The sequence below is a fragment of the Pteropus alecto genome, unplaced genomic scaffold (assembly GCF_000325575.1).
Source record: "Pteropus alecto unplaced genomic scaffold, ASM32557v1 scaffold239, whole genome shotgun sequence".
Lineage (NCBI taxonomy): Eukaryota > Metazoa > Chordata > Mammalia > Chiroptera > Pteropodidae > Pteropus > Pteropus alecto.
In genome coordinates this window covers 15,938,125-15,956,420 of record NW_006494613.1, presented here as the reverse complement: position 1 = coordinate 15,956,420, position 18,296 = coordinate 15,938,125, and the positions used below count along the sequence as shown (strand labels likewise).

Genomic DNA, 18,296 nt, shown 5'->3' with positions numbered 1-18,296 from the left:
ACCTACAAAGAAAAGGCAGGCACAGAATACCTACCTCCTTGGGAGATTTCTGGGTATTACAGCCACAAGAAGTACTTTCTTAGAACATACTCTGAAATATTTCAAAGTTTTTTTTTTACCCCAGTATTGACTGATAAACCCTGCGATGCTCTGGGAACAGGGAATTGCACACAAGTAGAAAACTAAGCAATGGAGAATAAGGGTAAAACCAGCTGATAGTCTTGAGGGTTCCTATAACCTATATGCTGTGAGACAGCATAGTACAGGGAGAAGGGCTCGGCCTTTAGAGCAAGTTTTAATCTTGGATCCATCCATTACTTACCTTGGCAAGCTACAAATAGCACTGAGCTTTTTTCTTAGTCACAGAAGGAGGTTAGAATATTCACTCCTGAAGTTGTTTTAAAGGTCAAAAAAGATAATATGCATAAAGAACTTAATCAAATATTTAATACTCAATAAGGGTTAGCTGTTTTATAATTATTGTTAATAATAAAGTGAGCTATAGAGAGATCTATATATAAATATAGTTGCATTTTTTTCAGTAATCATAAGGAGGTCTAATCTAATAGCATGCTAAGTATTCAGAATAGGCTTCATGGCATTATTTTAGGAAAACAATGACATTCAATGACAGTGCATTTTGAAATTTTACTTTGCAATTAACCTACACAGAATAAATGCACTTTTTCAACCTATAGTATCTAAAGACAGGATTTCAAATTGAAAAAAAACAACCAATAAGCATACACCAAAAAACAACACAAAAAGTAAAAATATTTCCCATTATCATTAATCTTCTGCATTAACAAAGTATATCTGATTCAATCTAAGAGATCCAGCTTTTCTTTAAACATATTGGTTAGATATAAAGAAAAAATGGCTAATGGCGGAATAAAAGTACAGAAAAAATATTCTTCCTAGGACTCCACAGTTATAGGAGCCCAGTAATACATGCTTGCAAAACGAACAACAGTTAACGAACAAACGGTCTTTAGTTTAAGTGCACAGAATGTAATAAACAATTCAAAAGGATTCAACTGCAGAATTTTGTATTTAAAGAGTCAGAGTTCATTTTTTTTAAAAAAGCTAATTTCCAAAGAGATTCAATCTTTTGAAGTATGCTGCATACTTTTTCTTAATAGTTGGAAAATTATGTTTGGACACTAAGTGAAGCAATTTCTACAGAAAACACAGGATCCAAACTTGAAGCTAAAACCCTAAGTACTAAAAGCTAAATCGTCCCAGAATATGTGTAAAGAGGAGAGCCACCTAGTAAATGGTATTGGGTTTTAGTAATCATATAATCCATTCTCATTAGGTATCTCCCTCTTGTGCATTAATATGTGACATCATACTCTCATATAACATTTCATAAAAAGCCCCTCCAGATTGCAACTCTAAGATAATCAGATTCTGTAGTGCTCATTATAACTGCAATTATGTAACAAAACTCTCCAAATATAGTTCAGTTATTACAGTTATTAATCATTCTGGTTTTGTTTTGAGTACTTGCTTTATAGCCTGCTGGATAGACTCCATTATTCTACAAGCTGAATGTCGAAATCAAACATGTGCATGTGAATCTGCTATTCTAATGGCCTTTCAACATAATTTACCCTTTCAATTTGTATTTGTGAATACAAAAAAAGTGGAGAAATAAAGCTTGTGTCAATAGAGTCACTGACCTTTGCAGTAAACAGAAGACAGTCCTTAACAAAAAACAACTTAGCAAATAAGAAACTTATTTTTCTAGAACTAGAAATAGTGCTTAAGAAGTTAAGTCTCAGAATACCAATCAGTTCTTAAAGAAAAGCGGGTAAAAGCTCTGAAAGAGTCTGTATATTTTGTAACGATAAAAATAAGAGAGCCAGCAAATGTGCATTTTTAAAGGTTCAAAGTACCAACATCACGGATAAAATATATTTCTACACATCTTATGCATAAAACCATATAGATTAATTTAACTACAAAATGCCAAGTAAAAGACAGCAGATTCATTACACAGAACAAACACCATCTGTACCATCTTAAATCATCGCTATAGATATATTTCTAGGAAAAACATATACCCAGAAAATTCTCAAGCCTAAATTCTGAAATGCTAAAGTATTGTATTAACTAAATAGGATTACAAATAGACCCAGAAAAAGTAACATCACAATTATTTAAATGTTAATATGTAGAGAGCCCAGAAAAATAAATGTAATACATCGATATAGTTTACAAAATGTACATCACCAATATCATATAGTCCACGATTTTTTCAATTTGGCCACATACATTGGGCCCCAGGCTTTGCCCCTCTCAGGAATCACCAAGAGCCCACATTCCTGGCCAGTGGGTGCGAATGTGAAGTCTTGGGAGCAAGTCCTTGCCATTTCCTTAATGTCCACAGGTGTCATGTTACTGTGGGAGTTTAGAATTTCATTGATCACATCTTGATTTTCTGCCTTGGAAAGTGTGCATGTAGAGTACACAAGTAACCCTCCAGGACGTAAGGCCTTAACTGCAGACCTGCACGTAATTAGGAAAATTAATTAGATTGGTTAGGTGCATTAAAAGCAAACTACAGGGTCTGAAGGAAAGGAAGCTTGCATACTTGACACTAACCTTACCCAGACTCAGACTGCAATAACTTTGAATGTTTTCTATCCTTACAACTATTTCTAATGTATCCTTGGATGACTAGGAAAATGGTAATCAGATCAATCAACACAGGTAAGACAGAGAGGATGTCTGGTTCATTGTTTTGTTCTTTAAAGGACAAGAAAGTCGGGGGAGAGCATGGAATAATGGGTTTGTCTTTGAATATATTGAGTGGTTCCAGTGGGTAGGTGGAAAGGAGCATCTAACCTTCAGGAAGGTGGTTAGGGCTCAGTGGCAGTGGATATCATGGGAAAAAATAGGATTTCCCAGGAAAAGTTTTTAAAAAAAACAAAAAACAACAAGAAACAGTGGACTAAATACAGACTCTCAGAGAATGCCTATACTTAAAAGGAGGCGGAATTTAGAAAATTAAGATTTCACCAGATTTAAGTGTCGCTTTAGGGAAAAGATGGGAAGAAAGGTTTTTATTGTTGTTGCTGTTGTTGTTGTTGTTGTTTTTAAGTAGAAGACTTGCACATAAATGTAAATGCAGATCCAAGAGAAGAATAGTCCCAGGCTTCAGACTGCAAATGAAAGCATTAGCTTTAGAAAAGATGGGGTTCATCTCCTCATCTGAAACAATTTGGGAGCATGAACAGAGAAGTAAGATATTTTAAGGTAAATGAAAGTTCATGATAGCCTTGATAATAAGAGTGAAATGGGATGCAAGGTCATCTACTGAGACATAAAACCAGAAAAGTTTTAGTCTTGTTGCTGTGGTGAAAACCCTAGAACAATTAGTAATCAAGAACTTCTTTAAAAAAAATCATGTTCTAGAATTTCTACTGGATTTAAGAGTACAGTCCGCCCCATGTCTCACATCTATATTTAAATGACTAGAGCACATCCCAATAACTGAAGTTTATAATGAAGAGCTACCTGGCAAAAAAGTATTTGCAGATGTGATTTAATTAAGGCTCTTAGATGGGAAGATTATCCTGGATTATCTCAGTGGGCCCAACATAATCACAAAGATCCTTATAAATGGAAACGAGAAGCAGGATGAGTCAGAGAAAGAAAGGTGATGACTGAAGCTAAGGCTGAAATAACAGGATTGCTGGCCAAAGGCCATGAATGTGGGATGCTTCCAGAAGATGGAAAAGGTAAGGAAATTGTTCTTCCTGTCTTAGTCCTCTCAGGCTGCTATTAAAAAAATACCTTAGACTGGGTAGCTGAAACAATAAACAACTATTTCTCATAGTCTTGGAGGTTGAGAATTCCCAAGATCAAGGCACTGGCAGGTATGACATATGGTGAGGACCTGCTTCCTGGTTCACAGATGGCTGCTGTGTCCTTGCATGGCAGAAGAGGCAAGGGAGCTCTCTGGGATCTACTTTTAAAAGGGCACTAATCTCATTCATGAGGGTTCCACTTTCATAAACTAGTCACTTCCCAAAGTCCCTATTACCTAATGTCATCACCTTTGGGGTTAACAGTTCAATATATATATTTGGGGGGGGGGGGAGGGGCACAAGCATTCAGTTTCTAGCACACCTCTAGAGCCTTCAGAAGGAATTATAACTCTGCCAGCACTTTGATTTTGAACTCCTGACCTCCAGAAGTATAAGATAATACATTCGTGTTATTTGAAACCACTGTTTGTAGTAATTTATTATAGCAGCGATAAGAAACTAATACACACTTGGTGATGGCATTTTAATTTTTTTCACATTGATATATTAAGGCATTGGTAGATGCTAAATTTTGCTAAAATTGTTTAAGTTACAACACTCATTTTGGATCACTTTCTACTGACTATAGCAATGGATATAAGATTTTCTTTAAAAAAAAGATTACTAGCTATGCAAGGGATATATACAGATTTGAATGCAGATATCTTTTTTTTTTTTCTTTTTTCCATCTCATGTCAGACGAGTACTGTGCCCAGGTTGTAACAAGGTTTGAGGGAGGCACCATCTCACACAACAGTTTGAATACCTGATCATTGCACTTATGAACCACAAAAGGATCGAACACAGATATCTTCAAACTACCAATAAAGGAATTTTTTTGATTTTCATTCCACAATTAGCAAAGCCAATGCCTGAAGTATAATTCTTTCTCATTACAGCTGTACAAAAGTACATAGAAGCTTTATCATTTATAAACAATATGTTCTTGGTTTGATGCAAATTTAAATTAATTTCTATAATGTTGCCAATGTTGGCTGATTTTTCTGCTTTGTTTTCATTCCGACATTTATAATTTATCTTTCTAAAATTAGGTTGGTATAACTTAACTGGTCATATTTTCAAAACAAGGAAACTGTATGTGGCAACACAAAGGGCTTTTTTTTACAAATTGGGTTAATCTCAACATCCTGCGGCAAAATGTTAGGGATTCCTGTCCAATTGTTCTGGTTTTGCTGCTGGTGACTGTTCTTTAAATACTAGTTTTGTCCTTTTGCTGGTAGTAGATTTGAATTTCAAAATACCATAATTTTGTATTCAAAAATCAAGAAAAACAGGCAATGTGGGGGAAAAAAGAACTCATTTCCAAGGTTCACACAGCCAAGACTTTTCTACACTGAAAATTATTTTATGCCACAGAAGGCTTTTATCTCATGAATTGAAATAGTCCACATTGAGATCCACCACTGGTTTTGCACAAAGTATAAATCTATCTCTATAATTAGCATTTATCAATATGCATAAGAGTTTCTTCACTTTTGATACATAAATGACAACAGGTACTCAATTTTAGTTAAGGCTCGAGTATTTAACAAGTCTATAATCAAATTAGTTTAATGATTTAAAAAACTTACTGCTGGTATTGGGATTCTAATAAAAATTAAAAGATATTTAGTATGTGTTTTACAGTATACTAAATGAAAATGCATACCTAAAATATAAGTACCCAAATATGCAGTACTCTGCCCACTCTAGTAGTGTCTAGGATAAATAATCTGCTTCCATAACGATTCACACATATTTTGAAACAGTCCATCAGAACCAAGCTGTTATTAAGTTTCCACCAAATTATTAAAAAAAAAAAAAACTATATGAGTATTTTCAGAACAGTTAGACACAGTAGGATGTGAGAAGGATTGTGTTGCTTCAGAAGAAAAATGATAAGAATGAAAGAAAGGTATTGCTTAGTAGTTCTTAACAAGCCCACTAAGTAATTTAAAATTCTGGAGGGTGAAAAAACAATTTAAAAGTTAGAGGGACATAAATAATAGTAATAAACTGGCAAAGTCATGATAATGACTATATAAAAAGATAAGTCAAGATTAGAGAAGAAAAACAAGACATTGGATCTGGGTTCTAGTAGAAGGCAAAAGGGTTCTTTATGCCTGTATAAATTTCCATACCATGAAAAATTATTATTTTTTTTAATAAGAGGAATAAAAATGAAACAACTAAGCAGCATGAATTTGGCATAAGAATATCCTCCCCTAGCCTTCAAATGAGTGGTCCCCTCAGCTTCTCAATGACTGTTTCATGGCTTAACAAGATCCTGAACAATGGGTAATTTTTCACCTGTGCAATACCACTAACTATATTGCATGAAATTACTAAAAACCAAGTAGTATTAAGATTGGCATTATTTACCATTGAACTATAAATGATTACAGAGAGTTAGAAGAGCTTTCTAATCATACCAATAGAAGGTAGAAAAAGATGTCATGACTATAATAAATGAAGCAAAAGTATTATTTTGATCAATTAGGTAAAAGCAAACCTAATATTTTAAAATTAAATGGAAACTAGTAGACATTATCTTAGGTTTTATATATTATTCAATACACAATGTCCAAGTGTAATGCAGAGCTAGGGGGAGTCCTTCAAAGGAAGTAGAATTACCACATAATACAATCCCTCCATCATTCCCCTGAAGTATCTATATTCCCCTCAGAAACTTCCTAAGTGCTGATCAGGCTTACCCATACTTAAAATATGAAATAAGATTCTATCTCACAACACTGCTGTAGGAAATAAAGCTGATCTTGATTAATAATAAAGCATAAAATAGAATGAGAAATACTTTTGCCCTAAGTACTCCTAACAGAGAAAAAGAATGATGGCTTTCTTGCCACAGAACATATGCCAGATATCCTGTCACTTTATGGCAGATACTGTCTGTACAAATTTCTCCAAATCTCTGGTTGTCTTTCACTATATTATGGAATAGGCTGAAATGCATTCTGTGCTTGAACCACTTAGTCAATAAAGCAGATAAAAACAGAACAAAATATATTCTAAAAAAAGAAACCATTAAATAGAATATAATGTTAAATTAAAACTTCCCCATTTATAAACAGAAAACCTTAATGAAATTTTGGCAGTTCACAGAGTATACCTGAATGGTACTTCAGGTCTACTATCTCTGATATACCACTGTGAAACCCAAAAAAAGCTCTGTGACTTCCAGTCTTTTCTTAAGTTCGTGACCGACTCATTTGGCCTCAAAATTTTATCTAAGTTGATGTAAAGTTATTTATGGTCAAGACTCAGCCCCTGTGGTATAACTATTCATATGTTTTGCTGAAAACATACTAACATTCAATTAAAAGATGTTGCCCCAAACACTACTGGGGGAAGTGGGTGACATGATATACCACATATGTATTTTGTTACCTTTTTTAAATTTAAAAAAAAAAAATGGAATTCTGAAACACATCCGGCCTCAAAAGTTTTGAATAAGATTTTGGACTTGTATTTTAGATTCAAATGAGTTATGATGCAAAGCTATATAAAATATATTCTGTACTACATGTATGTGATAAACTAGTCACAGTAATTGATGAAAGCTTAATTTAATTATTTTTAAAAGTAAACCATTTAAATGTAACTTTATAAAGCATCGGATAGGCAAATCTGCAGTCTATATGCAGGAGTCCATTAGTGTTTTCTTATTGTAACATAAAGAAGGAAAACTAGATTGTTTCATATTCTCTCAATACAATCAGGCTTCCATCCCACCTCCCCAAAATACACTGTATGTTTGTATTTTACAGAACACTATGTACAATCAATAATAAAGCCTTTTTGTCCCCCCAGGAGTTCATTTCATCATTTTGTTCAGCGCTTTTCACTGAATTTCTCCATCCATGAAAGATCTGCTTAGTGAAAAAGAGAGACTCAGGTCCCAAGAGTCACTTAAGATACTGGCTTAGAAATAAGATGAGAAAGTGTTGCTTTCCCAGCACAAGAAGAGAGACCACCTTTACATTTCTAGACTAGTCCATGTAACTTTCCAACTATCAATAAGTAAAATATAATGACCCAGGAAAACAAAAGAAAAATATCACATAATTTTAATACCTTGAAAAAAAATTACCTTAATAAAAGCAGAAGTTTAATGACTTGAAAGAAACTAAGCCAACAAACATATGAAAAACTAAAACATCTTGAAACCCGACAGCTATCAAAGTTCCAAAGGGAGGGTATTTCTAACTTGATGAAAATTGAAAACTTGATGCAGGTGTCCTGTTGTTCCTATGGTAAATCTCTGAGTCTCAGAGAATGTTATTTTTATAAATGGCTATTAAAACAACCTAACACATTTTAAAAATATAAATTCCACTTTTCTGGTCTATTCTTCTGGTTCTTGAATAGAAATTCAGCATTGTGTTGGGAGGGTCAGTGTTAATTAGATCACTAAATTGAACTATTTTCTGCATTTAAAAAGCATAAGCCCAAATTATAGAAAACAATCAGCACAGCAATGGTGCCATCTTTTGACCAATGTAGAAAGTGATTTTTCTCCCCTTTTCATTAATTCCTCATGACTTCACATCAGGAGATACACAACTTCTTGTTATATTTCCCTTGTAACATGTTTGAAGTCACAGTCATTGTCTCTCCTATAAGAATTTCTGATGCAGAAGTAAAGCAATCACAGATATCTGTTCTCTTGAAAAATTCAGATTATAGCTAAACTTTCCTATGATTAATATATTTATTCTTCATCTTTCTTCCTGTCCCTTCTATCACCATTAAAGCATCGAGGCAACAGCTACCATTCTTTCAGATGTAAATACAGGCAAGCAATAAAGTAAAACAGACTTACAGATTCCTTTATTGCCACAACATTAGCAAGCTAATCCCCCCCCATCTTAGAAGCTCTAACAATAAACATTTTTAAAATCAAGTAATACTGCAGTAATCTCAAAAATTTTAAATGAGTATAGGAGCATCAATCCTGCAACTGGTTCCTTGTAAGCATTTAAGATTTAATTAATGTTTCAGAGTTTCTATATAAGGGTACTTTATAAGGTCACTTGAAACCTATGTAAAAAGTTATATAATTATTAGTGTAAAAAATGCATAAAAATTACTGGCAATCTTTGTATCTTACTGCTCAAATGACAAACTAAATCCAAAACTGAAAAGGTGAAATGCTTACAGAGGACACTGCACACACAGCACATAATTCTCCATGAAGAAATACTTTCTTGTAGAGAGGGGGAGGGCAAGGGGAGGAGGAGGGAGAGAAGAGAATATTCCTGAATCAACAGAAATGTGGATTTGGTCCAGGAATCAAATGAGACACTGTTCCTGTGTTAACGGACTGAAGGACAAGTGATCAGCCTAATTAATGTTATGTTTATTTGGTGCTTAATTTAAAGAACACTTCACACATGGAGTTTTAATAAAACCTTATGAGGTACACAGGGCAAATAGACTGACCCAGTTTATCAGATGGGAGTCACAAAGACTCCGTGACTTGCCTAAAGTTACACAGCCAATTAATGAAGCACAAAGACTGTCACCCTGGTATAATACCAGGAAAAGGACCACAAGGTTTGCCAATGCTATATACTCTGAAATAAGTATTATCACTGCTGAAGTAAGTATGGAATCTGGGGCAATAAGGCAGAGGATACTGCATACATACATTTCATCATCCTAATTGTCCCAAATACTCATGAAGGTAAAGAATAACTATGTACTTTTAGGTACTTTTAACATAACGAACTAAGAATTAATACGTCTGAAGCTATGACCGGAGAACCTTGGCTACCCTCTCTTTTTATAGCACATACAACCTTTACCTATTAAAGTGCCATTGCACAGAATTTATGGTGAGGTAAATGAAACACCTCACATTAAGACATAATTTGAATCTTTTCATCACAGACTGACATCTAAATCATAGTTTTAAAGAATTTTAACAAATAAGACTCAATGGTTAGATATCAAAGGTGGTTACTCCATTAAAATTCCAAATAATCTGGAGTAATTTGGTAATTATTCCAAATTCCAAACTATCTGGTAATTCATTTAATCGAATTGTTTCCACAACTCTAAAAGGTACATAAAAATATGTTTCCTCAGAAGCTTTTTGATAAAACGAGTATAAAGCCAGCCCAAGCTAAAAGGCTTATTTTCATCCTACTATACTATTGGATTCTGTCATTCATTCTCAACTTCAAGAAACTTTTTCCCACTTTGGCTTTCTGGACATGACTCTTTCTTTGTTCATCATTTACTTCTCTGAAGTTCCCTTTTGGCCTCCTCAGATACCTTTCTTCTTCCCATCCCTTAAATATCAGTTTTCTCTATAACTTTATCCTTAGTTTATCTTCTTAAAGTTTTTTCCTAGATGTTTTACACATTATTTCATTTGATTCATTAAGTTTTGAGACATGAATTATTATTCACACTTTGCAGAAGAAAAGACGAAGGCAAGAGTGTTAAGCAACTTTTACAAGTCCACTCAGTTACTAAGTGTCCAAAAGAGGATTCAAATTTGGGAACTAAAGCTGTACATCATATGCTCTTAACCGCAGTTATCCTTGACACCTACTTTCCCTTCCCACTCTAAAGCCAATCAATCACCAAATTCTATTAATTCTTCATTGAAAATATCTTGCAAATCTGATGACATATGTCTATTCCCCTCCCATTCATTTACTTGAGGCTTTTGTCATTTATTTCTTCTGTAAAATCTTTCAAATTGGTTTTCTTGATAAAGGATTTTCTTGTTAATTTTCTTTGCTTCCTCCAGTGTCATCTGATCAAGGAATTTTCCAACTAGTAATAGATACTTCTAATTGCTCTTCAATATCTGTTCTCACTTCCTTCAGTAGTAATGAGATTTTTAATTGGGCACAGCTAAGGCTGATTTCCTAAGCTGCCTTTCACTAAAGGTAATCCTGACTAAGTCTGACCCATGAGATGTGAGTGAAAGTAATGTGAGGTACACTCTTTTGCTCCTTCCTACTTGGAATGCAGATTAAATAGCAAGAGCCAGAATTCCCACCCTGGACCATGAGTTGAAAGATAAATGGGGCCTGGATCCCTGATGGTGGAGTCAGGCAATCAAATGATGGCCAGAACAACCCCAGGAAGCCCACTCAGACTTTCACTTAAGTTACTATTGTTTTGAGTCTCTCTTTGTTTCTTTCTCTATGTTATATTAGAAGATAAATTATCTTAACTGATACTGAATTTGGCACCAAATGTAGTTACTTTAGCAAAACCTAAAATGCAGAACTGGCTTAGTAAGCAAGCAATAGGGGACAAAGTCAAACAAATAGTACAGACTAGAAAGCCAGTGAATACTAATTTTCTGTATCAACTTAGCTGGGCCATGGTGTCCAGATATTTGGTTAAACATTATTCTGAGTGTTTCTGTGGGGTTATTTTCAGAAAAAATAGCCATTTAAATTGGTGGACTTTGAGTAAAGCAGAATGCCCTCTCTAATGAGGGTAGGCTCCATCCAGTCAGCTGAAGGCCTGAAAAGAACAAAAGACTGACTCCCTTGAACAGGAAGGAATACTGCTAGCAGATATCCTTTGAACCTGACCCACAATAACAACTCTTCTCTGGATCTCCAGCCTGCTGGCCCATCCTTCAAATTGGAGAACCCTAATACAGCCAATAGCCCTTATTATACCATGGAAAAAACTTAATAAAACCATTGGTTATGATATCTTAGAAAACAGATCATGTGCTTATATAACTCTAGGGTGAATAGAAGAAAATCTCAAAACGTTAGTGTGTGTTAATGAGAGAAGGCTCAGGATAGATCTTGGGAAATTGGAAACAGAGATGGAAGGAGTGAAGCTCTACCAAGGACGTCTGTCTGCCTGTGGATTATAACCTAAATTGACTTAATAATTCAGTAATTTGGGCCTGATAGGGTTGGGAAAGTCAACAGATTCTGTGCCCCAAAGTGAAGCAGTGGTAAAAAGTTATCCCTGAAGAGGTAGCTCTTACAGAGGTGGTCTCAAGCCTTGCTCAAGCACTTCTGAGTAAATGTTCTTGTCTGGGCAACAGGATTCAGTCCAAAAGCAAAGATGTTGCTCTCATGCCTCACCTAATAAAACAGAACAAACTTCTGATACATACAATATGAATAAACTTCAAAAACATTATGTTAAGGGGAAATCCCAGATTAAAAAGACACGCTTTTTGATTACATTTTTATGTAGTTTGAGAAAAGGCAAAGCTAATCTACAGTAAAAGAAATCAGAATGGTTGCCTTTGGTAAGTGGAGTAAATAGATTCTGAAGAAACACTAGGAATCTTTCTGGGGTGGTGAAAATGTTCTAAATCTTGATAGGGTTGTATGTTACATGTGTCTATGTAACTCAAAATTTCTTGATACGAACATGTAGCTTAGTGTACCCACATGTTACAGATGCACTGGATCTGCAATCACGGGATCTCCCTTCAGCTTCTCTGAATTCTAAACTAAGTTACGGTGCAGCTCCATAACAAAATGCACCAGTTATTCAGATTACACATTATTAAAGTTGGATGCTTAGTAGTGGTAAGAAACCTATGCAGGTTCTGGTGATAGTAAGACGTGGTTCCGCTTTCTCCTTCTGGGTTCTAGTGTGCCTTTGTTCCCTCCCAGTTCATGTGCTTGCTATTGACCCTGCTAACTTCAACCCTCACACTAGAAGTAGGGGCATAGTCACACACAATTTCTATAGACTGCTTAACTACCTCCAAGGATTAAGATCTAATTCCTATAAGAAATCCCTTACATCAGTTGTGAGGGTTCTTCTCTGACCAAATCCTGACAGCCAGCAATACCTCTGCCCCTTGTAGAATAACACAAACACTATTGTGTAATTAACCATCAAGTCAGAGTTAAAATTCATTCATCTTTCTAGATGCTTAACAAGTTGTAATGTTTATATAACTATTTTTCAGTTTCCTTCTGACCAGGCTAACTTTTCCTCATCCTTCCTATACCCACTTCAAAGCTCACATAGTCTCTGAAAACTTCACTCATTCCCCATAGAATTCCTTCCTCTTCTGTTTTTCCCAAGCAATAAATTTTCAGCTTCTCAAAAACAGGGTTTATATTTGTTTTGTATTTTTTATATGTAGTGCAACTGGAGAGTATGCTCTAAAAATATACTTATTAAACGAATGAATAGATGCTACTATAATCAAGAGGTGGTCAGGCAGAAAACTTTTCAGTGTAAAGCAAAGGAATGTATTAATTATGACTAACACTCAAAAATTCTGAACAGGGAACAACTCAAACTTACAACTCTTATATTATAGAACAGATGAAACTAATATAGGACAGAGGCTTTATGTAGAAAAACAATTTTGTAAACAATTTTGTAATTCATAAAATGAGAAAATTTTTTCTTCTTGTCAACAGGAATCATAGATAAATTCCTACATAAAGTAAAATAATCTGTTAATGAAGGTTACTACTTAATAATCGTGCTCTCATTTCTGATGAGTTGAAAAGTTTGCTAACTTTGAGTTAAGTGAATTTGACTCTATGGAAAACCGTGGCCACTACTTTTAAATTGAGAATATGTGGTACTGAGATATTGTGTTTTATAATTAGAAATATATATTCATCTCCTTTTCTAGGACAAAGCTCTTACAACCTTGGGATTTCCTAAGCACAAAAGTGTCTTTTGTTACGCTAATGAGATGACTTTGGGACTGCACCTTTGGATGGAAATTGTTTCTCAGGAACCAACCATGTGACTGAAGGGTTGGGTTTTTCAGCTCACCCCTTGAGCTCTGGGGTAGAGGGGAAAGGGGCTTGAGGTTGAAACAATCGCCAACGGCTAATGACTTAATCAATCATGCCTATGTAGGTGTTGGGAGAGTGACAGTGCCCAAAGATGGCATGGAAGCTCTGTGCCCTTTCCCATATACTTCGCCCTAAGCATCTCTTCCATTTGGATGTTCATCTGTAACCTTTATCATATCCTTTAATAGACTAGTAAACATACGTAAACTGTTTTCTTGAGCTCTGTGAGCCACTCTAGCAAATTAAGCAAACCAAAAGAGGGGTCATGGGAACTTCTGATTTATAGTTGACTGGTCAGAAGCAAAGGTGACAACCTGGACTTGCAATTGGCATCTCAAGTGAGGTGGTGGCAATCTTGTAGGGCTGATCCCTTACCCTGTGGGATCTGGCACTATCTACCTGGAGATAGTGTCAGAATTGAATTAAACTATAGGACACCCAGCTGGTGTTGCAGAGAATTGCTTGATGGTGTGGGAGGAAACTCCCATCACTACAGTGAAACTGGTACCAGGATCCTTACAGGTACCAAAAATGCTATTAAGTCATATTTAAAAATAAATGTTATTCTTGACACTGCCTTTTTGGAAACATAAGGGAAATCTAACAGAATAGGTTAGTGTAGGGGGCAGACAATCTGATTTAAAAGGCAGAAAATAAATATAAGCTTTAAAAAAATTATTCGCTTAATTTTGATATGGGAAACATAAAGTAATTTACCCTGTCCCAGAGGAATTTTTCCAACCTCCTCTCCCTTGAACCCTACCTTTCCCACATGTGCGAAACAAAAGACCGCCAAGTATGTGGAAGTAATCAATGTATAAATATACCTGCCTGCCTTTGTTCGGGGCTCAGACTCTGGAGAGTGACTCCTCTGAGCCTGCAGGTGTAAATAAAGCTCCTTTGATTCTTAGTTCACTGAGTGCCACTTGGTACTTCCGGGTACACAGGCCAAAATCCGCAACAATTCGATATACCAATAGAAATATTTTAGTTACTATAAGGTAATTTAATCAATGGTAAAACTACTTTATGAGATTACGTTTTTATCTCCTTTTCTGCCTTATCCCACTCTAAATGTTTATTCCTCTAAATTTAATATTTTTTGTTTTATTTACTTTTCTTTACCATGCCATATTTTTTATGTTACATTGTTGAGTTAGAATTAGAAAATATTCCTTTCTAATTTTTCTATTTTTGTTCCTTTTCGGTAGTTGCTATTTCTTTCATTTTTCTACTACCTGTTTCTCGTCATTTCACTAATTTAATACACTATTTCTACTGGAAAACAGTAGTGTGGGCAAGAAAGCAAATAAACAATTCCTACTACCAGTATGCAGAACAAACAAAGAAAATATTAAGGTGAAATGTCGAAGCTCATGTAGAATATATCAAGTAAATGCAGATTTAAAATTAAGTTTCAGGTATTACAAGCATCTAAAATACAGATGTTTCTGGGTTAACAGTTACCCAGTGCTAGCATCAGTTTTCAAAGTGTTATTTTTACAAGCCTTAAGGATCGTCTTTACTGTCCTCACAGTAAGAAATCGAATTTTTAGATATCAAACTGTTTATTATCAAAGAAGTTCTGTAAATTCAAGATAAAGAAACGTGACCAAGCTTGCTATTTTCAGAGATACCATACCCAACAGCTATTCCTTTGTCAACCTAAGAAACAAAAACAATGTTGATAATTATGTTTTGTCCATTGGCAGTAAGGTTTTGTATACAGTACTGGTAGAGCAGGGTAATGACTCTAGGTACTCCTGAAATAGATTACAAATGACAAGTCTCAACATGTTTGTTATCGGCTTCTACTTGAAGATCTCAACTTTAATACATCTTTTTAACAGTTAATTACCTCATTAAGATGGATATGGGAGGATGCATTAGAGATTTACAACTCTGCTGAGACTGAACATAAGGAATCTAGTTTTGTGTTACTTAAATTAAAAGAGTGATAAAAGACACATTAGGCCTAACTTTAAGATAGGATCTTTGATCTACCACTAAATATAGTCTCTTCACTCATGCAAAGACAAAGAACTAAAAAGCTTTCAAGAAAACCACAACTGACTTAATTTTGGCCCATAGAAAATGCGCTTATAAATGAATAGAGATTGCTTATTGCTGATTTAAATGATTTTTAAAAGTTTTTTCAAACTTTTATATTTAGTAACAAGAAACTTTCTCCAAATGAAATACTACAAGTTTAACCAGATTAAGTTATCACACCTAGTTGAATTTGGTGTGTGGTGAACTAAGAGGCTCTCTCCTGGTCATCCTTCTCTCTTCCCTCAAGATGGCTCCAGAAACAATGCTACAGAATCTCTATGTCTTTACAAAGCAAAGTTTAAAAACCAGTATCCTAAATAATTCTTTGGAAGAAAACATCAGCTGTCTCCTTTTAAAGAAGAAAGTCATTTGACTCCTGCAGTGGCCAGATTATAAAATAATTAAAAGCCCATAAAGTTTACTAAAGGCATTTTAGTGACTCCATTTAGGTCAAACACATGGCAAGTTCAGATTCCTGTAGGAAGTGGTAGAATGAAGCCAAGTGCCAAGAAAACCTTTCTAATGAAAGAAGCAAGGTTTTCATTTTGTTTGATATCCATTAGAGGCTTCTCAAGTTGTTAAGGAAAAATAATTTAAACTCATACTAACATCACTAATATTTTACAAATTGAATAAATATGATGAGTTACTGAAATGCTTATATATCATCTTATTTTGAATACCTTCATTTTTTTAACTTTAACCCATTGATAATTATTACTTACCTTGAAAATTTTAATAACTTCCTAATTACTTTTCTTTTTGTTTGTTCTCTTTTATGCACCCTCTATGTGAAATAAATTAATCTAAAATAAATATAATCACATTACTCCATTATTAAAAATACTTAAGCAACTCTTGACTTGGTCAGTTTGTATATATGTATGTAAAGCAGTTGTGTTATTATGGAATAAGCTATCGAATTAAGTATTACTGAAAAGCACAGGCAATTAAAATAAATAGAAGCAGAGCTGTCTAGCTCAAGACTAAGTAGGAATAGTAGAGCCCCATGTTTTAATAGCCAAAATAGGGTGGCTCCTAAGGATTCTGGAGATAATATGAAGACTATTAACAACAGTATTTTTCTAATAACATGAGCTTAAAATATTTAAAGCAAAACTTGACAGAATTATAGGTAGAAATGTACAAATCCAAATCATACTTGGAGATTTTAACACACCTCTTTCAATAACGACTAGCGATCAGTTTTAAGTAATACTATAGAGAATTCTAATAACAAAATTGACAAATGTTACCTAATGAACAAATAGAATACTGTACTAATAAACAAATGTAAAATTCATTTTTTTCAAGCACAAATAAAATATTTGTAAAAACTGACCTAATATGGGTCTATGAAACAAGTCAAAATAAATTCCAGAGGGCTGATACAATACAGCATTTGCTCTCTGATCATAATAAAAATAAGAAAATAATAAGAAAGATAACCAGAAAATCCCCATATGTTTGGAACTAGAAAACAAACTTAACAATTAAAAAGATGAGCAAAGATAAATGTTCACTCTTGAAAGGATATAAAAATTTGACAAACCTCAGGCAAGACTGATTAACAAAAATAAAAAAGAGGACATTATTATAAATCCTGCAGACATTAAAAAGATAACAAGGAGATATTGTACACAACTTTGTGTCAATACATTTGTAGACTTGGTTAAAATGGGATAATTACCTAAATAAATAAATAACAGAACTCACAGAATTGATTCAAAAAGAGAAAATATTTAAGAGTCTTGTAATCATTAAAAAAAACAAATGGCCAAAAATTTTCCCACAAAGAAAACTCTAGAATCATATAGCTTTAATTGCAGATTCTATCAAATAGTCAAAAAAATAATAATAATTGCAATGTTACATAAACTGTTTCAGAGAATATAAATGAGAGCTTACTCCCTGATTCGTTTTATGAGACTAGTATAACCTTGATTCCAAACTATAATAAGAAGATTCTAAGAATGAAAAATTACAGGCTAATCTCACTTATGAACATAAATGGAAAAATCCTAAGCAAAATATTATCATACAGAATCCAGAAAAATTATACATATGTGTGTATATATATATATTATATATATAACATATAAAAATTATATGTGTGTATATACATATACACACACACATATATATTATAGAATTATGAAAGTTTTTGCTGAAAATACAAAACAAGCTATAGACAAAGTCTGAGACTTAATAAACTTATAAATATCATGAAATACTGGAAAAATGTCTAAATAAACTGATTTATTTAATGTAATTCCAATCAAAATCCCAAGAAGTTTTTCATGAAACTTGAGAAACTGATTCTAAAATGTATATAGAAATGCAATGGGGTCAAAAATAGCCCAGATACTCTTAACAAAACAAATCAAAATGAAATAATGAAACAAGAGAAGATCTGTACCTACATACTATGATATTAATGCCATGGTAATTAAGTTAGTGTAATACTAGCTTGAGGATCAATGAATAAAGCAATTAAATAGACTAGAAATCAGACCCATGTAAATGTGGACACTTGATTTATAACAGGAATAGCATTAAAGAGTACTGGAAAATGGACAGTTTTCAATAGATGCTGTTCGGACAACTCAGAAAAAAAACATAGGGAAAG

General features: G+C 34.0%; 1 protein-coding gene and 1 non-coding gene across 2 annotated transcripts in view; both read right to left on the bottom strand.

Moving 5' to 3' along the window:
* Positions 1-628: 628 nt before the first annotated feature.
* NSUN3 (NOP2/Sun RNA methyltransferase family member 3) overlaps positions 629-18,296 on the bottom strand; it is a 45,732-nt gene continuing 28,064 nt past the window's right edge. Inside the window, 1 exon segment of the mRNA XM_006926253.3 lies at positions 629-2,514. Coding sequence (XP_006926315.2) covers positions 2,244-2,514 — 271 coding nt within the window. The 3' untranslated portion in view covers positions 629-2,243.
* Positions 4,512-4,616, bottom strand: LOC112474524. The gene has a single exon (XR_003044383.1). It is a non-coding gene; the product is annotated as a small nucleolar RNA U13 (small nucleolar RNA).